This window comes from Bubalus bubalis, chromosome 13, assembly GCF_019923935.1.
Source record: "Bubalus bubalis isolate 160015118507 breed Murrah chromosome 13, NDDB_SH_1, whole genome shotgun sequence".
NCBI lineage: Eukaryota > Metazoa > Chordata > Mammalia > Artiodactyla > Bovidae > Bubalus > Bubalus bubalis.
This window is the reverse complement of record NC_059169.1, coordinates 61332515-61359076: the sequence shown is the minus strand read 5'-3', so window position 1 is coordinate 61359076 and position 26562 is coordinate 61332515. Positions and strand designations below refer to the sequence as shown.

General features: G+C 36.0%; 1 protein-coding gene across 3 annotated transcripts in view; it reads right to left on the bottom strand.

Moving 5' to 3' along the window:
- Positions 1–26562, bottom strand: part of PDS5B (PDS5 cohesin associated factor B) — a 182073-nt gene that overhangs the window by 21604 nt on the left and 133907 nt on the right. For all 3 annotated transcript variants that reach the window (XM_044927354.2, XM_044927352.2, XM_044927353.2), the window contains exons 20-25: positions 26414–26537; positions 23012–23170; positions 13762–13830; positions 11983–12119; positions 4053–4176; positions 923–1127 (exon numbers count right to left, since the gene is read on the bottom strand). In XM_044927354.2, coding sequence (XP_044783289.1) covers positions 923–1127; positions 4053–4176; positions 11983–12119; positions 13762–13830; positions 23012–23170; positions 26414–26537 — 818 coding nt within the window. The remainder of the gene's footprint in view (positions 1–922; positions 1128–4052; positions 4177–11982; positions 12120–13761; positions 13831–23011; positions 23171–26413; positions 26538–26562) is intronic.

Here is a 26562-nt window from a genome sequence, read left to right as displayed (position 1 = left end):
TCCAGACAGAGTTGACAACAGAGAAAAAAGCTGGCTAGACAAATTTCAAATAATCCAGAGTAAGGAGCAAATAATTTACATTCTGGAGTAGCCAGAGAGAAAGTTTAAAACTCAGGCTGAGAGTTAACTACAAAGCATCATGCTAATGAGCTTCTACTTGATCCCAAGGAGCCAACCAAGGTTTCATGCAAGAAAATGACGTGAGCGGATCTGTTTTAGGAAGATAATTTTGACAGTGGTGTGGCTCGGCTGGAGGCAGGGGAACATTTACAACACGCACTTAGTTAGGAGTACATATGATAATTCAAGTGAAATACAGCAGGATAGGGGAGTTGGGGACAAACAGTGAAGACACCCAAAAGAAGAATTAAGAGGATTCAGTGACCAATGAGAGGAAAAAAGGAGGCATGAAGAATGCCTCTGACTTCTGACTTGCATAACTGGATGGCTTTTAATGCTGTTGATCAAGTCACAGAAGTCAGCGACACAAAAACTAATAGTGTGGACGGAGTAAGGTGAACAAATTTTAAAAAGGCACACAGGACCCTGATATTAATGTCAGCTACAGGTGAGGACAACCAATAAAGTTTAAAGACCTGGACTTTTTTAAACTAAAAGAGTACTTAGACAATCTTCATAAATGTACCTCTTACTGTTTCATTTACCTCCAAAGTTCCTGCTTTTTCCCCTTGGCCTTTTAGTCAGTTGCATAAAAAACTATGGGTTGATATTTAAATACCCATACATTTATATTTTAAAATGACCTTTTACGAGGAAAAGTTGCTACTGAAAAATAGTAATAACAACTTACTTAATGAGGGCTGATTAGAATATAATAAACAACAGTAACGTCATTTTGTGCTCCACAAAACTGAAACTGGCAAGATGGGAAAGTACACTCTTCATTTTCACACAAGCTTACCGCTAACAGCTGCATGCTGTTTCAGATACTCGCGTCTCACATTGATATTTTTTACCAGACACTGCCTGGCATGAGCTCTTCTTTCTTTTACAGGGTCTTTTGCACAAAGTGCACAAATTGCCATATACTCAAGCGGAAGCCGTAATCGAGAAAGGCCTTTGTGAAGTTTCTGAGCAAACACTTGTCTTACTTGATAGCATTCATCCTGGAAGACATTATTCCACATGTTACCTACATGGTATCAGAGGAAGTAACAACTTTGGATAGGAAATCCACTATATCAGGTAATTAGAAGAATAAACATAGCATGTGTACCCACAACCAGTGCTCCAGTTCACAGGACTAAGATGTGACAAGTTAGTATGGAGGCCAGAGTGATAACTTGGACCTTAAAATGACTACCAGCTACCTGTGTGAGAACACACTGAATAGATAAAAACTAGTAAATATTAATCCACCTTAACTTAAATGAGATATATAAAAACAAGTCTGAACACTAACTCTTATTTACCTTTTTCATTTACTAAGATAAAACTGTCCAATTTATATATTTAGTTCTATCATTTAAAAAAACTGTTCAGATTAAAACGCACAACTCCGAAGGAAGGAGTTACTAATCCATTTCAGCAACATCACGTTCCTCTTCGTTCTATAAATGAACTGCTCATCACTGTGCCTGCTTTTCTCACACTACTCGCTCTCCTAAACCACCCACCTCCACTCTAGTAGCTAACCCGTCCTCATCTTCAAGGACAGCTCCCATATCTTGTAGAAATCACTGTGTAAATCTTAATCCTGAACCCTCTGTGCTTATCTAGTACTGTGCTCTACTAGTACTCTGTGCATATCTCCAGCCTAGCATTTCAGTTCAGTTCAGTCGCTCAGTCGTGTCCGACTCTTTGCAACCCCATGAATCGCAGCACGCCAGGCCTCCCTGTCCATCACCAACTCCCCGAGTTCACTCAGACTCAAGTCCATCAAGTCAGTGATGCCATCCACCCATCTCATCCTCTGGCGTCCCCTTCTCCTCCTGCCCCCAATCCCTCCCAGCATCAGAGTCTTTTCCAATGAGTCAACTCTTCACATGAGGTGGCCAAAGTACTGGAGTTTCAGCTTTAGCATCATTCCTTCCAAAGAAATCCCAGGGCTGATCTCCTTCAGAATGGACTGGTTGGATCTCCTTGCAGTCCAAGGGACTCTCAAGAGCCTTCTCCAACACCACAGTTCAAAAGCATCAATTCTTCGGTGCTCAGTCTTCTTCACAGTCCAACTCTCACATCCATACATGACCACAGGAAAAACCATAGCCTTGGCTAGACGGACCTTTGTTGGCAAAGTAATGTCTCTGCTTTTGAATATGCTATCTAGGTTGGTCATAACTTTCCTTCCAAGGAGTAAGCGTCTTTTAATTTCATGGCTGCAGTCACCATCTGCAGTGATTTTGGAGCCTAGAAAAATAAAGTGAGACACTGTTTCCGCTGTTTCCCCATCTACTTCCCATGAAGTGATGGGACCGGATGCCATGATCTTCGTTTTCTGAATGTTGAGCTTTAAGCCAACTTTTTCACTCTCCTCTTTCACTTTCATCAAGAGGCTTTTGAGTTCCTCTTCACTTTCTGCCATAAGGGTGGTGTCATCTGCATATCTGAGGTTATTGATATTTCTCCCGGCAATCTTGATTCCAGCTTGTGTTCCTTCCAGTCCATATGCAGGTCCAAATATTAGAAGGGCTTGAATGGCAAGGTAAAATATAAATATTTCTGACCAGGGGAATAACATGACCAGAAGTTGATAGGGAAATTTAACCCACCATAGAGAAAGTCTCCCAACGGCACAGATGACAGCTAACGATGGGTACAGCAATCAGAATGGTTAAGGTTAAGAAGGTATGAATAAAAAAGATGTAATAGATATCAAAGGACAGAATTATCTGTACTTTTGTGACAAGGTGCAAACACAAGCAAATAGTCAAATATAAATCATGCTTTTAGGTCTAAGAAATGCCATTCACCTTTACTTAATGTTTACTGAGGTTCTCTGTGTGTCAGGAAAAATAGATTTGGGAGAGATTCAGTCTTATGTTCTCAGAAAATAAAAGTTTGAAATTTCTGTTTGGCGTTGGAAGTGGGTCCAGAAACTTGAGAAGGGCCAGAAAATGTAGTCGTGAAGTATGACAAAAATCAGGAGACAAAAGCCAAAAAAAAACTATTTCAAAAATAAAGGTGCAATGAGTTGTGTCAAATGATGCCAAAAGGACATGTATAATAAAGATTAAGATCATTGGACTGGGGGACTTAATTAGATCATTTTTGGAAAACAGTGAAAGCAAATGCTAAAACGTGAGCAGGTGAGAGTGAGAGGATAAGAGAGCAGAGACAAGCCTGTGGTTGAAAGGAAGAACAAAATTAGGAAAAAGCTTTGTTTACAATAGGGTAATCCCATATTTGTGAATTGTGAGAAAGTGCTAATAATTAACGTTTTACAATGAATACATGTTTCACAGTCAACAGAATTCTAAAACAACCTTTAAACTTAGGTAATCTGAACTTTCGCATTGGGAATTTGGTGACTGAGACAGTAACATATACAGTATGCTAGAAAACAAAGTCTATAGAATTTAACAAGCATGGATGTTCTCTGGACAGAATGGACATTTAACTGATGATCTGAACATACTTACTACACACAGCAAGTTTCAAACAAAGTCCATCTTTCTTAACATTCATACTTGCCCTAATTTTTTAAAAAAATTTCTACTTAACAACCAATACCACTAACACCCTAAGAAATATCAGACCAAGAACCCAATAAATCGATAGACTGCAAGTACTACCAACTTGAAAAATTAATTACATATGTTGTTTTCTAAGAAATTTAATATGTTATTTTTAAACAATTCTCATTTTATGGCAAAATAAGGTTATCTCCATAATTAAAGAGGGAATAGTAAACCAGAAAATTATGGGCTTCGCAAAAATCTCATTTCTCATATTGCCTAGTCAAGTACCTGAATAATATTACCAAAACTAAAATCATAATAAACAGATGTTTTAAATACTGAAGTACCACAAGTACTAAAAGTCAAAGAACACAAAGAATCATGTTCTGTACAACCAACCATTTTCCTTACATTGATAGCTAAAGCACACAGCTGATACTGTTCTAACGTGATAATCTCATGGTAACAGGGCTCCTGGGCCAGCTTCACAATTGCGCTCCCAGCAGCGAGTCTCAGGCGTGACATATCTGGTTTACTGAAAAATAAGCAAGAAAGAATATGAATTAGATTTCTAAACATCTGCACAAGAATATTCCTACTTTGTGTATCTAATTTTATAAAAATTCCTCTGGCCTAAAATAAAAAGGCAGAAAACAATTCAGTGATACTGACCACTATATTATGTTTGGAAGATGGTGTCCAATAGAATAAAATTCTTTTCTTGAACACAAGTCTAAGCTAGTCATTGAATTCTCTTGTTCTACACAGAAAGCTTTCAGCCAAGCCTAGGACGAATCTATTTGTATGTTCAGTTATTAGGTCTCAAGTCTTCCACTATGGATTTTTTCGGGGATATGTGTTTACTTATGTATTAGGCACAAAATATCATAACTTGCTGATCATTCAACTAAAACTATGGTGTTAAGTACAAAAGAAGTTAACATAAAAGCAGGTACAGTAGATTTAAAAAATTACTATTTTTAGGTAGTATTCAATTTTGAAATATCAAGAGCCTCTTTTTAAGGGAAGAAAATCTGTTGTAAAATGGGATATATTTAAGCAATTAGGCAATTCTTGACTAGTAAATATATTTAAATAATCCTTCCTAATACAGAGACATATCAGATGAATTACTGATTCACTGAAATATTGTAAGGAGGGAAGTTGTAACTCCTTAATTAGGACTTCCTATGTAGCTCCATAGTAAAACATTATTATTTACTATACATACAACAAATACACCATAATGAGAGGGATGTAAAAGAGGTAAATCTTAATCTTCCAGGATGCAAAAGAAACAAATCTTAATCTTCCAAGATCTAAAGATCTAGTTGGTTTAAAACTCTTCCTTTATCTTTCTAACAATTATGTAAAAATATTTACAGATTGTATGCCAACATTAATAAGGTTCTGAAGTTACAGGTTGCAGAGATATTTTCAGTTCATCAATAGCAATATTTCAAGTAGTTATTATAAGATAAACCACTCAACCACTGCTAAGGAAAATCTGATTTCCTTGTTGGAATTTAGTAAAATTTAAAAAATAACTAATTAAAATACTGTGTGTGTGTGTGTGTGTGTGCGCGCGCGCGTGCACGCAGTTGTGTCTGACTCTTTGTGACCCCACGGAATGCAGCTTGCCAAGCTCCTCTGTCCACTACAACAATGTTTTTGAAGACTAGTTTAAGAACACAGACCCAACGAGAGCTCCTGCAGGTGGACGGGTCTGGCCTTAGCAGCTGTGGGCTTTGTGGGCACGTACACTCGGGGGCTGGGCCAGGCCAGGGTCTGCAGTGCCTCCATAGCTCCCACAGCAGGTCCAGGGGTCCAGGCATGCAACTACTACAGTCTTGGGACCTGACTTCAGTGTATCTGCACTGGTGACCTTGTGAAAACAACTCCTGAGAGACACCAAGACCAACTGCCAGCATAGCCACGCTTGAGGTGAGGCGAAGGCAGTGCCAACAACAGTGCACTTTGTGAGTTCACACAAAAGGTGAAGCTGACACAACGGAGCATACTCACAGGTACGCAGCTCCAGTGGAACAATACTCAGTGGCTCCTCTTCTGGTAGGGGGTTCCAATCCTACCTCCCTTGCAGTGCAGATCAGAAATGGATCAGGGGCTTCTACTCCCAACAACCTGGGAGCAGACCCTGCCCCAACAGGGCAATGACAATCACAGACCAAAGAGGAGGCCCGGTCGATAGCTTATGCAGGCTCTGGTCACTACATCTGTCACAGCTCCTATCAAGGGGATAATGGCCAGCATACACGGAAGAAACAGGCTGCAGGCATCCATACTAAAAAACAGCCCTCACACCAAAAAATATTAAACTCACACAGGCTACACAGGGTCACCTCCACAGAAAAACAGCCCTCAAAGACTACAGCAGGTAACTGCTCTAGACTCACAGAGCAAAAGAAATAAAAGTAAAATAAAGAAGCAGAAAAAGCACTCTCCATTAACAGAGAGAATTCCCCTGAAAGAAAAATGAAACAGACTTCTTCAGTCTAACAGACACTGAATTCAAAATGGAGAAAATGAATGAAAATACTACAGGAATTAAGAAAGGCCACTGATACAGATGTAGATTATTGTGAAAAGGAATTGGAAACTATAAGCAGGGGCCAAGGAAAAAAACAGAGAATTCATTAGAAGAGACCAAAGCCGAACTAAAGGCTATGGACAGCAGAAGGAATAATTTCCATTTATTTAAATGGGAAAATGAAAAATTTCCATTTTTCTGGAAGACAGAAAAATGGAAATTACCCAAGTAGATCAGCAGACAACCACCCCTTAAAAAAAGGCAATATAAGAGACCTATGGGATAATATGAAGCATCCAAATCTATGTATGATAGGGATTCTGGAAGAAAAAAAAGAAAGGGGAATGAACATGTCCTTGAAGAAATTATGGCTGAAAACTTACCAGGCCTAAAGAAAGAAACAGATATCCAAATAGAGGAAGCACAAAGTGCCCTTCCCAAGATAAATCCAAACAGATTATACTAAGACACATTATAATAAAAGTGGCAAATGTTAAAGAGAGATTTTAAAGGCAGCAAGAGAAGAAGAGTTAACTACAAGGGAACCCCTAAAAGGCTATCAGCTCATTTCTCTACAGAAACACTGCAGGCCAGAAGGAAGTAGCAAGATATATTCAAAGTCCAAAAGTGAAAAATCTGCAACCCAGGATACTGAACCCAGCAAGACTATCCTATAGAATAGAAGGAGAAATAAAGAATTTCTCAGAAAAACAGTAACTTAAAGAATACAATACTAAACCTATCTTAAAGGAAATATTGAAAGGTCCTTTCTAAGTAGAAAAGATGCAAGAATCTATAAGAAAGAGAAAATCACAATTGGAAAGTAAATCACTGAAATAAGTACACAAATTCTTCAAAAAAATAAAATTACTGTGAAAGCAATGATTACCAAACGAACAGCAAAAGTGTCACTATGAGGATGTATAAGGACAACAAAATTATAAAATGTGGGAGAGGAGAGTAAGAAAATATAGATTTGTCTTTTCCTAGAATGTGTTTCAGTTTGTATGATTACCTAAATCTAAAGCAAGTAGGTATATGAACAGGTTTAATATATTTGAAAACCAGGGCAGGCACAAATCAAAAACATAATAACAGATTAACAAAAATCAAAAAGAAGAGAATACAAAAATAATACAAAAGAAAACCATCAAATCACAAACCTAAAGTCAGCAGATGGAAATAATAAAGATCAGAGAGGAAACAAATAAAACAGCGATTTAAAAACAATATCCAAAAAAAAAAAAATCAATAAAACCAAGAGCTGATTCTTTGACATGGCAAACAAAAATTGACAAACCTCTGATCAGGCTCAGCAAGAAGACAAGACTCAAATAAACAAAATAAGAAATGAAAGAGGAGAAATCGCAACTCAAACTGCAGAAATACAAGGAAACTGAAAGAGAATTACTATGAACAATACTATGAAACGGGAAGAAAAGGACAACTTTTAGAAACATACAGCCCACTAAAAAGCAAGAAGAAACAGATAACCAGACCAATCACTAGAAATGATACAGAATCTGTAATTTAAAAAACCAAACCAAAAACACTCCCTACAAACAAAACTTCAAGACCAGATGGCTTCACTGGGGAATTCTATAAAACATACAAAAAAGAACTTCTTAAACTCTTCCAAAAGAGTGAATAGGAAGAAAACACTCCCAGAGACATTCTATGAAGTCACCATCACCCTGAAGTTTGGTAATGAAGTTACCGAAACCAGACAAAGACACCATCAAAAAAGCAAATTACAGGTCAATATCCTTGATAAATAAACACAGAAGTTCTTAAAGTATCAGCAACCTGAATTCAACACATAAAAAAGGTCATACACCACAACCAAGCTGGATTCACCCTAGGGTCACAAAGATAGTTCAAATCATGCAAATCAATTAATGTGATACACCACATCAACAAAAGAAAGGATTAAAACCACATGATCATGTCAATAGATGCAGAATTGATAAAAGTCAACATTCATTCATGATACAAAACCCTGATGAAAATGAGTACAGAGGGAACATAGCTCAACATAATAAAAGCTATTTATGATGAACCCACAGCCCATATAATATTCAACAGTAAGAACTTGAAAGCCTTCCCAGTATATTCTGGAAAAAAAGGATGCCCACTCTCACCACTTCACTTCAACATAGTATTAGAAGTCCCAGCTAAAGCAGAATAGGAAATAAAAGGTATTCAAATTGGTAGAGAAGAGGTAAAAATTATTATTATATGCAGATGATACAACATAGAAAACTCTAAAGACTCCACACAGAAACTACTAGAACTGATAAATGAATTCAGCAAGGTAGAAGGAGACGAGATTAATATACAAAAACAGGCTGCATTTCTTTACAGCAACAGTCAAATATCAGAAAGTGAGTGTAAACAAACAATCCCTTTTAAAACTGTACCACCAAAATAAAATACTTAGGAATAAATCTGACCAAGGAAATGAAAGACTTATATGTTGAGAAATACAAAATATTAATAAAGAAAACTGAAGATGATTCAGAGAAATGGAAAAACATCCCAGCTCTTGAATTGAGTTAATACTGTTATTAAAATGGCCATATTATTCAAAGCAATCTACAGATTTAAGGTAATACCTATCAAATTACCCATGAGACTTTTCACAGAATTAAAACAAATAATCCTAAAAGGTAAACAGAACCAAAAAAGACTCAGAATTGCCAGGTAATCCTGAGGAAAAGTACAAAGCAGGAGGCATTGTCCTTCAGACTTCAGACAATACAAAAAAGCTACCATAATCAAAACAGTATGTTATTGGCACAAAAACAGACACATGGATCAATGGAACAGAGTAGAGAGCCCAGAATAAATCCACAAACCTGTGAACAATTCATCTTTGACAAAGGAAGCAAGAATATTCAATGAGGAAAAGACAATCTCTTCATCAAGTGGTGCTGGGAAAGATGGACAGCTGCATGTAAGTCAATCAAGTAAGAACACACTCTCACACCATACACAAAAATAAACTCAAAATGCCTTAAATACTTAAAAACAAAATGACACCATAAAACTCACAGAAGAAAGCCTAAATATTCTGACATAAATCACACAATGTGTTCACAGGTCAGGCTCCCAAGGCAACAGAAATAAAAGCAAAAATAAACAAATGGGACCTCATTAAACTTACAAGCTTTTGCACAGCAAAGGAAACCACAAACAAAATGAAAACAACCTAGGGATAGGCAGAAAATATTTGCAAATGATGTGACAAATAACAGCTTTCTTTCCAAAATACAGAAACAGCTCATAAAACTCAACAACAAGCAAGCCAATCAAAAATAAAAAATCTAAATATACATCTCTTTAAAGGAGACATACAGATGGCCAATAGGTACATGAAAAGATGCTCAATATTGCTGATTACTAGAGAAATGCAAATCAAAACTACAATGATGTACCACCTCACAGTCAGAATAGCCATCATTAAAAAGCATACAAACAACAAATGCTGGAGAGGGTGTGAAGAAAAGTTCCTTCACTGTGTAAGGACACTGTTCTTACACTGTCCGTAGGAATGTAGATAAGTGCAGCCACTATGGAAAACAATATGGAGGTTCTTCAAAAAACTAAAAACAAAGTTCCAGCAATTCCACTCCTGGGCATACATCAAGACAAAACTAACCTTAAAAAGATAAATGCACCCCTATGTTCACTATTTGCAATAGCTAAGACATGGAAACAATGTAAATGTCCATCGACAGATGAATGGACAAAGTAAGATATGGTATGTGTATACAGTGGAATATTACTTAGCCATCAAAAAGATGAAATTCTGCCATTTGTGACATGAATGGACCTAGAGATTACCATACTAAGCAAAGTCAGAAAGAGAAAGACAAATACCATATGATATCACTTACATGTGGAATTTAAAATGTGACACAAATCATGAATCTACAAAACAAAAACAAACTCACAGAAATAGAAAAAAGCCATGTGGTTGCCAAGGGGGAGGAGGTGTAGAGGAGAAAAGGAGTGGGAGTTTGGGATTAGCAGAGGCAAACTTTCAGCTGTAGGATGGAGAAACAACAAGGCCCTATTGTATAGCACAGGGAACTATTTTCAACATCCTGTGACAAACTACAACACAAAAGAATATGAAAAGGCATGTATGTATGTATGTATGTATGTATGTGTGTGTGTGTGTGTGTGTGTGTATTTAACTGAATCACTTTGATGCACAGCAGAAATTGACACACTATTGTAAATCAACTATACTTCATTAAATGTTTTTAAAAAATGCAGACAGATCCAATGTAATTCACACACACTTACAGAATTCAAGAACACATGTGATTTTGTTAAAGAATACTATGAATAAAAACAAGTGGCATGAGACCTAAGTATGCACATAAATAATGTAATTAGTAAATTTCAGACAAAATGTATCAATACTAAGGAAATTTTTCTAATTATTATGTAACTCTTGGATGCTAACATAAATTATAAGAGTAGAAGGTAGAGACAACTAATTTTACTGAAAAGGTAATAAATGAGTTATACATGTGGAATACCTTACAGAACTTTCTTTTTATTTGATCTGTTTGAGAAGAATGTGTTAATGCTAATATTCTATGCAAAAAGTACTGTATGAGCAAAACATATAAGAAATGAAGCAAAGATGGCAAAGTATTAAGCAGCTGACAATTACCATTTATATTTGGTCCTAAAGACTTTAAGCTAGATGTGTACACACACACACACGTATATATATAAAAGGTGGGGGAAGTTACTCTCATATTTTTAACTACCAATAAGATGCTATAAATGGCACCTGTATTTTCACAGAGGACAAACTTCTAAATTTTAGCTAATTCTGACATAACCACTACCATCAATATATCTAATTACTATGTGCTGGGCAGTGTTTTAAATACATTAAATATACTAACTTTTTTGATTACCATAATAGCTAGATGAGATAGGCATTAATCATCATCTCTGTTTTATAGTTGAGGAAACTGAGGTACAGAGCAGTTACAGTAACTTACTGAAAGGTACCAAGCTGCTAAGATGTGGTCCCAGGATTTGAATCTGGAATTCAGAGTTCATGTTTTCAATCACTAGACTATACATCTTTCAAACAAAACACAAACAAAAAAACAAAAAAGTATAGTATTTATGTGTATTTTTAATACTTTGTGTCAAGTGCATTTTCCACGTATGCATATATTTTCACTTTCAGAGAGCCAATTCCATTGCAAAAGACACTGATGTTGGCAAAGACTGATGTCAAAAGGAGCAGGGGATGAGATGATTAGATAGAATCACCAACTCAATGGACATGAGTCGGAGCAAACTCCAGGAGACAGCAGAGGACAGGAGTCTGGTGTGCTGGAGTCCATGGGGTCGCAGAGAGTCAAACAGGACTTAGCAAAACTAAACAACAACAACAATACTTCTGGAAACAGATTCAGATAAGTTGTTTTCTATTTAGTCTTTTCTTTTGCATTTAGATATTAACAAGAATGTAAAACACCAGTTACTGATTGGTACATTAACAATTTCATATGAGGTATTAAAAAAAAGTAAACATCTACTGTTAAAAATACTTAAAAGCATTCGGCAGTAATCTGCACTAGACATGGGACTGTCATTTTGAAATAACCACTATACAAAAGCCTATTACAATAAAAGTATATGCATATCTACAAATCTGTATTATTTTGTTTAAAAAGAAACCATCATTCAAAAACTACATCAGATGTTAACATATTGTGTAATCCAAAGAATGCTGAAGCTGTAATTACATACCTAATTTTCCCTTGTTCTGTCAAGTCTCCATCACTGTGCAATATTGTTGTAAGCAATCTTAAAGTAGAGGTTCCTGATTTACTGTGATTATTTTTCATTCCAAGTAGCCATCGAACCATCATTTTTATAGCCTGAATCTATTTAAAATACAAATTGACACAACATTGCTACTGTTCAAAGAAACTCTATGTTAGCTTTGAGAAAGAATGAAGAAATGTCTTTAATAGATGCGTTTTAAGAATAGGAAAGAAAAAATTATTTTTATTTGCATGTGTGAGGATAACTGAATGTTTTAAAAATGTCTCACGTTCCACCTCCTGGTAACTGACGAATGATTTATCTAAAAACTGGTTCTTCCTGCTTTTTAAAAAATGTTTCTCCAACACTCTACCCTTTAGAATCCACAGTAAAATCATGTTAACTTCCCTAATCCATAAAGTTCCCAAATGCAAATCATATTTCATCTTTTGTGAGTTTATAAACTAAGAGTTTATACCACATTACATTTGTACTGCATTTTTCATAATTATGCAGTACTTAATATCAGTACTTTAATACCTGTTACTGCCTCTAATATTTGGAACAACCCTTTCTGAAGTGGTACAACACATTTTCTCTTTTTTACATATTACCTTACTTTTTATAGATCTGAAGCTTCAGAGCTAAATGGGTTTCAGACTATGGTATGTGGCTTACACTCTTCAGATTCTCTTCCTTGGCCACTTCGTAACCATGAACTTAAGCGCAGGCAGCCTGCCTTCTAATACAGTGTTGTCCAACTATACAAAACTGCTGCTTGAGACCAATGCAGAGAAAACTGTTTCATACTTGAACTCAAAAGTTTCCAGCATCATTCAATGATGCTAAAGGAAGACTGCCCTACAGGTCTGGAGAAACAGTATCAGAATCTAAAACTGCAATAATGTGAAAAAGTAGTTCACAGTATGAAACATAAATATACAACAAAATTATTTATAAGAAAGTATAATTAGAAAAACAATATTTAATGTATTTGTTCTTGGCCTTCACACCTTGGGTAGCAGACTGAGGTCTATATTACAGACTACATACGGTTTTAGAGAAGTAATACTTCTACAGAAGCGATAAGCAATCTTTTATATACAACTCCTAACTCAAGAAATTACAGGTTAAATTTTTTTAAATAAAAAAGTTTATCAAATCCCATGGAAAAGATGTGCATGCATGCTCAGTTATGTCCAACTCTTTTGTGACTGTATGGGCTGTTGCCTGCCAGGCTCCTCTGTCCATGGGATTTCCCAGGCAAGAATACTGGAAATGGGTTGCCATTTCCTCCTTCAGGGTATGTTCCTGACCCAGGGATCGAACCCTCATCTCGGGCACTGATGGGCAGATTCTTTCTCTTGCGTTGGTAGGCTGATTCTTTACCACTAGCGTCACCTGGGAAGCCATGCTCAACAGTCTTAAAACCTGGATGACCATCTTTACTGAAAGGAGAAGGTACTTAAAGCCAGCATTGTCTTCTGCCATTAAAATATTGATATCTAAGAAAAAGTAACATGGAAGGAGTTTTCACTCTTTTTATTTTCCAAACTATATTATGTGCAGCTCCCCAAAGTCTCAGGTTTCTCAGTATCACCCTATACTCTCATGGCCCAAAGGATGTCACAGAAGAAACATAAAAACTTGAATTACTTCAATAGCCATATCTTTATAACAGGAACTATTAACACCTATAATATAATAATAATAGGGTATATTAAGTAGATTAAAATCAGCAGATCTGTGCATGTCACTCACTTTGACCATTGTTTCAGGTGAAACCTCTTCATCTGGAACCCAAAGCTTAGTTGTCTTTTTTCCTGGAAGCTAAACAAAAATTAAGGACTTTAAGATACAAATTCTCATATGTAATTAATATATAGAGAATGAATGAAATCTTTACCTTCTACAGCAACAGTCATTATATATGACTATGTTTTGTTACTTACACAAAAAGTTTGAAAGACCTGTTTTCACTAGCACCAAAATGAACCTTATGCTTCCAGCTCCAGTTGGTTCTTTGCAAGTATGAGACAGGACTGACTTTAACAACTTATGTACACTTCCTTGCTTAACCCCCTTTAAGACTAATGTTTCATTTATTTAAGGCAGCCAGCAAGGAATAGGATAAAAATCAATGGAGCCAAAAAGGATACATGACCCCTGAATAAGACAAGTTTGAACTGTGCAGGTCCACCAACATGTAGATTTTAAGTGAATACATACTACAGTAACACACTATACACAATCTATGTTTGACTGAATCACAAATGCCCAAGGAACAACATACAGAGAGCTGACTATAAATTGTAAAAAGATTTTTCCACAACACAAAGGGTTGGCAGCTTTAACTTTCATTTTGCTCAATGGTCAGCTATAGTTCATAAACAAGGGGAAAGGTAGCTGCAAAAAGTCCTGAGCAGGGAACAAATATAAAGGCTTGCAGCTGAAGTAACAGAAAACATACATTAGTATCTTCCTACTTAAAGGCAACACACACTCACACCCACACACCCCACCCCACACCCATCCCTCTTACCCCGGTAGCTGGGCTAGGAAGCAAAAAAGTCAGTGTTAGTCAGTCATGTCCAACTCTTTGTGACCCCAAAGATTGTAGCCGGCCAGGATCCTCTGTTCAAGGAATTCTCCAGGCAAGTATCCTGGAGTGGGTAGCCATTCCCTTCTCCAGGGGATCCTCCTGACCCAGGGATCAAACCCAGGTCTCCTGCATTGTGTACTGTTTGCCGTCTGAGCCACCAGGGAAGCCCAGAAAACAAAACCAAAACCATAGAAAAATTTCAAAAAACAGAAAATATACAGCAAAAAGAAAACAAACAAAAAAACAGAGCTAGAGGATTGACATCTCCAGAAAAACACAGAAAACACCCTCCAAAAAGTCATCTTTTTAGAATAATCATAGAGTAATACTGAGATGATAAACTGAAAGTATCAAGAGATGTGAATTTACAGTAGCAGCCAGGCAATAAGTAAGGTGATCAAAGAGCTGAACTCAATCTTGGAACACAGGAGATCCCATTTTCACCTCAACCTGACATGCACAATTTCTAGTTGGAAACAGAAATTTGTCAAAGAGCACCTCGGATGACCTTCTAGCAACAGGATAGGTAGTTCCAATACAGAAGGCAAGTTCTCCAGACACACAGAGCTATTTACAAATAGTTTAAGGACCAAGTCTTCAGGAGAGAAGCACCTTCAAAGCATGAAGTGGAAATAATGAAAAAAAGAATCTCATTAGAAACATACTGACGAAATTTCTGAACTAAGAACATCCCCCAAAATCCCAAAGCTCCCATAGAGGAACCTACCAAAAATAACAAGAACCACATCAACTTGAGATTTCTTGGTGGCAAGACCACATGCCAAAAAACAATGTTCTGAATTTTCCACAGCCAAGAGAGTTGAAAAATAGAATTCTAATATTTTAAGAATAGGGAGAAAAATATTTTCATAAATCTTTCAAATTACAAGCCAGTTTGAAAGAATTATTCAAAGATGCCTTCCACATAAATATTTAATTCACAAGAAAATTCAATCAGCATAAATTATTACAAACAGAAAATAAAAAACATCGTACGATCTTCCCTGGGTCGGGAAGATCCCCTGGAGAAGGAAATGGCAATCCACTCCAGTACTATTGCCTGGAAAATCCCATGGACAGAGGAGCCTGGTAGGCTACAGTCCATTGGGGTCACAAAGAGTTGGACACGACTGAGCGACTTCACGTTCACTTTCTTTTCACATGATCAATAGACAGACAGGTTCAAAAATTAAAAAAAAAAAATAATAATAATAATAGATGCAATAAAACTAAAAACAAACACACAAAAAATCTAAAACTAATGGACAAATATACTAGTTAAGATGAAAAGGCATATAAACGGGGTATGGAGTTAAATGGGATACTAATATTTTAATAAAAAGTTTACTGACATATAATTCTTTAATCTTATAAGATACAAAATTATGAACATCTGTAAAACTAGCAGGATAATGTCAAATAAACAAAAACGATTTTTTTAAAAAAGATTAAAAACTTCATCATTACAACAGAACACTTGAATATATCTCTTTCAAAAACTGATAGATGAAGCTGAGATGAAAAAAGGTAAGTACAGGAAATACATGTAGAAATATAAGAAAATATGTAGCAATAAAATATTTATGGATAAGGAAACAATCAAAATGAGCCTTTCTCATAATTATGATGAAAAGTGAAAAAGAGTTTAGCACAAGATAATAAGATTAAAAACTATAAAATAACTGCCCAAATTCACCACCAACAAAATAATTCTTAAAACTGAAATACCTAACAAAGCTGTATAAGAGAAATATTTAAATCTGCTTACAGAGAAAACTACAAAATTTTAATAAAAGACACATTGTAGATGAGCAAACTAAGCAATGGGAAAAAATACAGGCTGTATAAGAATGATAGCACTGCAGATGATTGGAAGGAGAGAACATTCTAGAAATTATGCTGGGAAAGTTGGTTCTCCTAATGGAGAACAGAAAGAAATGGAGTTCTTGAGTCACAGCATACAAAAAAAGCAAAAAAATCAAAACCAGATGGATTAAAAATTTTATGTGTGAAAAGAAAACCTTAAAACTTTTAAAACAACATATGAGAGAGTATTTTTATGACAATGGCATAGGAAATAATTTCTTAAGATATAAAAAGCACTAACTACAAGAGAAAAGAATGATAAATTTAGTTACATTAAAATTAATAACTTTTGTTCAAAGGACACTATGAAGGGAATAGAAAGACACACCATAAATAGGATTTTATACATTTTATGAACACACTTTAACATGTACCTGAAAAAAATATTAAGTGTGTAAAGATTACCTGTGATAAAAACATAAACAACCCAAGAAAGAAAAAAAGGCAAAAGACATCAAGAGGAATTTCAGAAAAGAGGCAACATGAATGATGACTAGACATAAACATTCTTAGTAACCAGGGAAATGCAAATTAAGAGATATTACTTTATATTAATTAGACAGACAAAAATTAAGTAATTTGACAATAATGTCATATGCTGCTGAAAGGGAAATAAGGTTTTACAACCATTCTGAAAAATACTTCAGCAATAAATTGAAAAATTAAATGTACAGACTGATGGTCATAAGTATACCACTCTTGTGAATGTAACCTGGAGAAATTTGTACTCATATGCATTGGAAGGTTCTATAAAGAAGAAAAACAAAATCACGGGAGCACTGTTTAAAATAAGAAAGAAATGGAAATATACCATGTGTCCATTAAGAAAACGAGATATACTTCACACAATGATATAATAAAGCACAATGAATGAATGAACTACAGCTAGATTCAACATCAAGGGTTATTCTAAGAAACAAATCCATAATGATAACAGCAAGTCACTATATACCATATATTGATATACATATCAATATATGGATATATATATATCAATATATGGTATAAAATAATTCATAAACCTTAGGAACAAGCAAAACTAAACAAGTACATTGTTTTGAGATAAATATACAGTAAAATGGTGCTTTGTGGTTAGCTGGGGCAGGAAAAAAACAGAAAAGTTAGGAGAGTAACATCACCAGATGCTAACAGTTCATGGGTACTGAAGAGAGAATAACTGAGACGTGAGCCTGGCACTAAAATTGCTTTTCTGATATATAAATGATGGCTGATTCTGAAAGTGAAAGAAGTTTAAAGGTTGAGCAATGTTTTGCATCACTGTCACAGAGCTAGAAGGAAAAAGAAAATGGAATTCTGAGTCCAATAAAGAGTAGAGTCTTTGACTGTGTGGATCACAACAAACTGTGGAAAATTCTACAAGAGATGGGAATACCAGACCACCTGACCTGCCTCTTGAGAAACCTGTATGCAGGTCAGGAAGCAACAGTTAGAACTGGACATAGAAGAACAGACTGGTTCCAAATTGGGAAAGGAGTACATCAAGGCTGTATATCATCACCCTGCTTATTTAACTTATATGCAGAGTACATCATGAGAAACGCTGGGCTGGAAGAAGCACAAGCTGGAATCAAGATTGCTGGGAGAAATATCAATCACCTCATATATGCAGATGACACCACCCTTATGGCAGAAAGTGAAGAGGAACTAAAAAGGCTCTTGATGAAAGTGAGAGGAGAGTGAAAAAGTTGGCTTAAAGCTCAACATTCAGAAAATGAAGATCATGGCATCAGGTCCCATCACTTCATGGCAAATAGATGGGGAAACAGTGGAAACAGTGTCAGACTTATTTTTCTGGGCTCCAAAATCACTGCAGATGGTAACTACAGCCATGAAATTAAAAGACGCTTGCTCCTCGCAAGGAAAGTTATGGTCAATCTAGACTGCATATTAAAAAGCAGAGACATTACTTTGTCAACAAAGGTCTGTCTAGTCAAAGCTATGGTTTTTCCAGTAGTTATGTATGGATGTGAGAGTTGGACTATAAAGAAAGCTGAGCACCGAAGAACTGATGCTTTTGAACTGTGGTGTTGGAGAAGACTCTTCAGAGACCCTTGGACTGCAAGGAGATCCAACCAGTTCATCCTAAGAGATCAGTCCTGGGTATTCACTGGTAGGACTGATGTTGAAGCTGAAACTCCAATCCTTTGGCCACCTGATGCGAAGAGCTGACTCGCTGGAAAAGACCCTGATGCTGGGAAAGATTGAGGGCAGGAGGAGAAGGGAACGACAGAGGACGAGATGGTTGGATGGCATCACCGACTCAACGGACATGGGTTTGGGTGGACTCCAGGAGTTGGTGATGGACAGGGAGGTCTGGCATGCTGCAGTTCATGGGGTCGCAAAGAGTCGGACATGATTGAGCGACTGAACTGACTGACTGACTTGTTAAACAACCTTGAGTTTTGGGTGGATCCCAAATAAAAACACCCTAAACATAAAAGTGATCAGAAAAACAATCAGCCTGTCAAAAAACTGAAGCCCAGCTTCCAATCACTGCATTCTTGATTGAATGAAAATTATTTCAGAGCAGCTCAACTGCCTATCACAGAAGCAAAAATAAATCTTCTTTGGAAGAATTATAAAATTATCCAGAGCTTCCAATTATCTCTATAACTTTTCATACACAAACCATGCAGCTCAATCAACAATAATGTGTGCAAAGTAAGACCTGACCAACAATCAAGCGAAAACCAGACAGAGAAGAAGAGCCACTGGAGATACAGATATTGAGACTAACTCACATAAATTTTAACATAATTAGAGGTGCTGAAAGATTAAATGGTAAGAAAAAGAATTCTGGCAGGGAACAAAAAATTTTATTTAAAAACTCTAAGGAAATTACAGGAGAAAATATATAAACATTGCAATTAAGAATTCAATTTTATGGGTTTAACATAAGACTCAACAAATCTGAAGAGAGGATGAGTAAATTCAAAGACGGGTCAGAAGAAAGCAAAAATGAAGCATGAGCAAGCAGAAACAGGTATACCTCGGAGATACTGCAGGTATGGTTCCAAGCAACCACAATAAAGCAAGTATTGCAATAAAGCGAGCTACACAATGTCCCGGTTTTCCAGTGTACAAAAAGTTATGTTTACATGATAATATGGTCTATTAAGTGCGCAATAGCATCATGTCCAGAAAAACAATGAACAAACCTTAATACAAAAATATAAACGAAAAAGCCATAATAACTATTAATAGTAATGACTATTCAGGTCTTTCGCCCATTTAAAAAAATTGGGCTGTTTGTCCTGTTGTTGAGTTTTAAGCCTCTTATCAGATTTTTGATTTTTCAAATATTTTCTCCCATTCTGCAGGTTCATTATTCACTTTTTTCAAATTAATAATTCTTTTTTTTAAAGGATATAATTGGCATATGACAAATCAGTTCTACAGGTATAATGATTCAATATTTACATATATTGTGAAATGATCACCACAGTAAGTCTAGTGATTACCCATCACAACACAGCTACAATTTTTTTCCTATGATGAGACACTTTCAGACCTACTCTCAGCAGAAACTTTCAGATATATCAGGCAGTATTAATAACGATAGTCATCATGCTGTACATGACATTCCTTGACTTATTTTCTAACTGGAAGTCTGTACCTTTAGAATTCCTTTACCGAATTCACACATCCTTCATCCCTAGCCTCTGAAAACTACCACTGGATCTCTGTATCTATGAGCTTGAGAGTTTTTGTTGCTGTTATTTGGGGTTTTTTAAAATTTGATACTGCATGTAAGGAACATCACATGGTATTCATCTTTGTCTATTTAACTTAGCATAATGCCCTCAAGGTTCATCCATGCTGTCACAAATAGCAGGACTTTTTCTTTGGTTTTAATGACTGATCAATATTACATTGTATATATACACGACTTTTTCTCTATCCATTCATCCATTAGATGGACACTTGGGTTGCTTCCATGTCTTGACTGCTATAAATAATGCTGCATTGAACATGGGGGTGCAGAGATATTTTTGAATTAGTGTCCGCATTCCCTTCAGATAAATACTCTGAAGTATTTATTACTGGATCATGTGGTGCTTCTATTTATTTTTTTTTTCCTATTTTTAATTTTTTGGAAGATTCTCCATACTGTTTTTCATGGTGGCTGTATCTATTTACATTCACACCAACAGTGCAAAAGGGTTCTTTCTCGTCACATCTTCACCAACACTTATTATCTATTTTATATCAGTCATTCTAAGAGAAATGAAGTCCTATCTTTTTGTGGTTTTGATTTGCATTTCTCTGGTGATTACTGATGTTGAGCACTTTTCATACAATTCCTGATGACTTGTTTGAGTTCTTTGGAAAAATGTTGCCTCTGCTTATTTTTTAATCAAACTCTTTTTCTGCTATTGAGCTATACGTGTGATTTATACAATATGGACATATTAGATACATGATTTGCAAATATTTTCTCTCATTCTCTCAGTTTTTGTCTGAAAATGTGTTTATGTTGCATTCCCTTTTTAAAGGGTATTTTCTCCAGGTTTAGAATTCCAGATTGGTACTTTTCTTCCACTCAATAATTTGAAGTTATTATTCCATTATCTTCCATTTTCTAATCTTTTCTCTTGAAGTCAGGTGACAGTCTTGTTCCCTGGAAGGCTTTTGATTGGTTCTAGTTTTACTATGATGTATCTAGTGAGCTTTGTGTTATACTGATCCTACTTGGGGTTTGAATGTATAGCTTTGATGTCTTTCATAAATTTTGAAAAATTTTCTGGCATTATCACTTCAAATACTATTTCTGTTTCATATTCTCTTTCCTATCTTACTGTAGTTCTAATTACACACTCTAAATATACAAATTTTATTTTTACTGTAATTCAACTGTCTGACATACTTTTTCTATAACACAAGAATTGTCTCAATAGGCTTCACAAATGCTGTGTTTTCTACAAATTGAAGGTTCGTGTCAAGTATCTATCAGTGCTATTTTTCCAACAGCATTTGCTCACTTCATATCTCTGTCACATTTTCATAATTCTTGCAGTATTCCAAATGATTTCACTATTACTACATTTGTTATGGTGATAAGTGACTAGAGATCTTTAATGGTACTATTGTAACTATTTTGAGGTGCCATGAATCACACCCATTAACACAATGAACTTAATCAGTAAACGTGTGTGTTCTGACTGCTCTACGGACTGGCCTTTTCCCCATCTCTCCCTCTCTCCTCAGGCCACCCTATTCCCTAAGATACAACAACACAGAAATTGGGAAAATTAGCAAACCTATCATGGACTGTACATGTTCAAGTGAAAGGAAGCACTGCACATCTCTCAACTTCATATCAAAAGCTAGAAATGATAAAGCCTAGTGATGAAGGCATGTCAAAAGCTACTATCGGCTGAAAATTAAACCTCTCGGGCCAAGTTATGAATGTGAAGGATAAGTTCTTGAAGGAAATTAAAAGTGCTTCTCCAGTGAAAATGTGAATGACAAGAAAGCAAAACACACTTGCTGCTGATACGGAGAAAGTTTAATGGACTGGAGGAGAGATCAAACCAGCCCAACATTCCCTTAAGCCAAAGCCTGATCCAGAGCAAGGCTGTAACTCTCTTCAATTCTGTAAAGACTGAGAGAGCTAAGGAGGCTCCGGAAGGAAAATCTCAGGCTAGCAGAGATTGGTTCCTAATACTTAAGAAGCCATCTCTATGACACAAGGTAGAGCAGCAAGTCCTGATGCTGAATTGCAGCAAGTTATCCAGAACATCCAGCTTAGATCATTAATTAAGGCGGCTATGCTAAACAGATTTTCAACACAGAAAACAATCTATTGGAAGAAGATGCATTCTAGAACTTTCACAGCCAGAGAGAAGTCAATGCTTGCCTCAAAGCATCATAGAACAGGCCTACTTTTGTTAGGGGCTAATGCAGCTGGTAACTTTAATCTGAAACCAACGCTCATTTACCATTCTGAAAATCCTAGTTTTACAGTATTTTTTTTTTACATATATGTATATCTAAAAATACACAAACACATGCATAAAACTGCACATGACTGTAGGGGTCAATTCTCCAAGACACCCAAACATACCCTGCCCCAAAGATTCACACAATGGAGACAGAAAATCACTGTATTTTTCCCCAGTATTTTCCCTCAGGGATCTTTAATTCTCTATTTTATGTATAAAATGCAACAACTACTATCATGACAACCATACTGCAAACTAACCTGTCAATCTTCACATATTTAAAAAATAGATGTCATTACAAAACTTACATCCCTATCAAGTTGAAAGAGACAGAATCCGGTGATATCTTGTATTTATCAAGGAAAACATTCCAGGTCATAGCCCTGTGCTCAACTAAAGAGATGTTTCGATGTTGTTTCACTTATAATGAAGATGCAGCATGGTAAAAAGATGGGAAAAGCTAAAAACAAATCAACCAAACTGAAGTGCTATTAACATCATTCCACTTCTCTTTTTGTTGCATAAAATTTTAGAAGATAGCATTATGAAGAATACACATCTAGAAAACATAAATTACCCGATCATTCATCAGAAGATCCTTCACAATGAAAGTAGCTACCAAAGACTTCAAAGGAGCAGCAAATTGATCTGGTGCAAGGAGAGCAATGTGACCAATAGTCACCAGTGGTGTGATGAGATGCTCCAGGTTGCTCGGATCTAGGCTCTTATGCAGAGGCTGAAAGTGAGGAAAGGAAAATGATAAACTCCATAAACATGCAAATAAACTGGTCACATGTCTCATCTACAAATGATAAAAACCACACAAGTTCAATACATGGTATAAGCAGTGGTTCAAGTTACATCTAACTTTTACTGACAACTTTTATTGACTAGAAGGCATCATATTTAAGTACTTTCAGTTTTTCCCAAATTATATTTTAGATTGCATATATAAATATGTCAGCAACTGCTGAAAGTTGCTCAGTCATGTACAACTCTTTGTGACTGCATGGACTGTAGCCGATGAGGTTCCTCAGTCCATGGAATTCTCCAGGCAAGAAACTAGAGTGGGTAGCCACTTTGCTCACCAATACCTACTTCTATTCTACTTTCTGGGCATAAGGATGCTTTTCCATGTGCAGTCAGAAGTTCTGGTTACCAGAATGGGGATGAAAGTAAGGTATGCCATGCCTGAACTGAGGCAGACATGAACACTGTATCTTCTCCACATTCTCACTCTCTTTACTCACTGGTGGCTTAATACAAAGGATCCAATGGGACTCAAAGAGAAAAAGTGAAAGACAGTGAAGTCACTCAGTCGTGTCTGACTCTTTGCGACCCCATAGACTGTAGCCCACCAGGCTCCTCTGTCCATGGAATTTTCCAGGCAAGAATACTGGCGTAGATTGCCATTTCCTTCTCCAGGGGATGTTCCTGACCCAGGGATTTAACCCAGGTCTCCCGCATTACAGACAGATGCTTTACCGTGTGAGCCACCAGGAAAGAGAAGCCACTAGTCAAAAAGGGTCTGCACGGTTAAAACACTGAATAGAATGCAATCAAAACACCCAAACGGACTTTTATCACAAGCAAAAAATAAGCTTTCATTATGGATAGTTACAAGCGTTTTTGTGGATTTTTATAACATCAAACATTAAGTATTATAACTAATAAAACTATTTTATTAATCTTATAGTAAAATAAAAATATTATTTTAATAATAATTTTGCTATAACAGAAGGAGACTGCTTATTTACTCACATAAGTTGATACCTAAAACATATTGCTCAATTTTTAAAATAAGATAAGAAGAGTGGCTATAGCACACTATCATTGGCATGAGAGAGGGAGAAGGGGACAAAAGATGTGTTTTGTGTATTTTTATATTACTTGTATAAGAATAAAATAGCTCCTGAAAAGTACATTAGAAACTGGCAACACTGGCTGCCTCTGAGAAAAGAAACTGGGTAGCTGGGGAAATGGGGTTGAGATAAAGGTGTAGGTATCCCCCTATACTGAACACCAAGCATTCTAGGCTTGAAAAAACAACACAAAACTGTTCTTTTCCAACACATTGGGGCAATATGAAAAGCTTCACTTAATCAAAAGTAATGACAGTACTTCTTGCTGTTCTCAATGACTCCCTCAATACCTCTATTGCACATCTAAGTGATAACTTGTTTACATGAGAAAGAGATAACTGATAGTATACTTTTTTCCAATTCATGTATTATATTGTAAGACAATTTTCCACAATAAGATATTAAAATCATTTCTGAAAAACCGAAATTAATAATCAGTCTCTGGATTAATCAGAGAAGGCAATGGCAACCCACTCCAGTACTCTTGCCTGGAAAAATCCCATGGACTGAGGAGCCTGGTGGGCTGCAGTCCATGGGGTCGCTAAGTTGGACACAACTGAGTGACTTCACTTTCACTTTTCACTTTCACTCACTGGAGAAGGAAATGGCAACCCACTCCAGTGTTCTTGCCTGGAAAATCCCAGGGACAGGGGAGCCTGGTGGGCTGCCGTCTATGGGGTCACACAGAGTCGGATACGACTGAAGCGACTTAGCAGCAGCTCTGGGTTAACAGTAATCTGCTAAAGGTTAGATGTGTCTGTGAAACCTTTTCTCAGAAAGCCAGCCAATCTTCTATGTTATAGGAGAAGGATTACCAGGTAGGTTCTTGTAAAGATGAAGTTACAGATATTAAAATTAAAAGTAACCAATAAAGTCAAGCTAATCAGCATTTTCCTCCTCATCATCATTGGAGGGAACAAAAAGATTATTCAAGAAAAAAAAAAAGCCTTCTAGAAATCAACATGAGTCCACTGAAGTCATTCTCTTATTAAAAAATTAAAAACTATAGAATATACCTCCACCTCAATTTTTAAATTATATTATGATTGCGTATCTATAGCAAAGATGCTGTTTAATAGATACAGAAAACTTTTCTTCCTCCTTTATTCTGCCTTTAATATAAATCATGAAAATATGACAAAATTAGCATAAATACTTCTAAAATAGACAGCAAGTCTGTGTATTTATGGTGGGTTAGTTTCAGCATAATTTCCAAATTGTTTTGACTTCATTCAAAGCTCCTAGACTATAACCACAAGATTTTTATAAATTTTCTGTTTAGCTTCTATTTGCAGTAAGAAGGCTAAAACTAGATTATAATAGCTTATAGTGAAATTGCCATACTTAGAAAGGGTACTGGTAATTCAAAGTACAGAAAAAATAAAATACATGCTGAAAAGACAGTCAGTAGGTATTTGGTCCTGTCCCAATACACCCAATAAGACATTTGGTCTACACACAAAGGTCCTTGGTATTTGTTCATATTTGGTCCTGCCCAAAACATCCCAAGAGACATTTGGACCACACCAAAAGGTCCTTGATACTTGGTCCTGTCCAAAATATCTGGCATGGACCTAAACTGCAGTGGGTGTTTTGGAGAGCACCAACTATCAAGGATCTTTGGGTGCGGATCATATGCCCTGCAAAGGAAAAGGCACATTTTAATCTAATATGAAATTAGGTCAGTCATTAAAGTACAAATTTATTTAACCTTAATTATAAATTATTATTCATGTATAAAACCCCACACACTTCAGTAGTATTTCATATATAGAAATCTAACTTCCAAAATCTGTAAACTGATAGAATAATCACCTATTACCTACTATGAGTAACTATGATTTTATATGTAATTACTTATGAATGAAAAAAGTTTCCTCATACTAAATGTATAAAGTGACTTCAAAACTATTATACAACTGCTTGATTTCTAAAGAGCTAGCATTAAAAAGCTGAATCATCAGATATTTTCAAATTTTAACCAATCATTAATATTGATTATACTGATTCAAATTTGGAAAATTACAAAATGATACATCTCCAAACGTGAACATTCTGTAAACTCATTCATATTTTTTTAACAATAACATGAAACAAAAAAAATTTTTTCTTTTTACCTCAAATATCTGTGCAAACTGGGTTTCTTTACTAGAAAATATTGCATGGATACAATGAATAGCGTATTTGGCTTGACGGGGGGGTCCTTTTTTAGACTTGTGATGTAAAACAGGAAGCAAAGCTCTAAAAAAAAAAAAATTACAGAAAA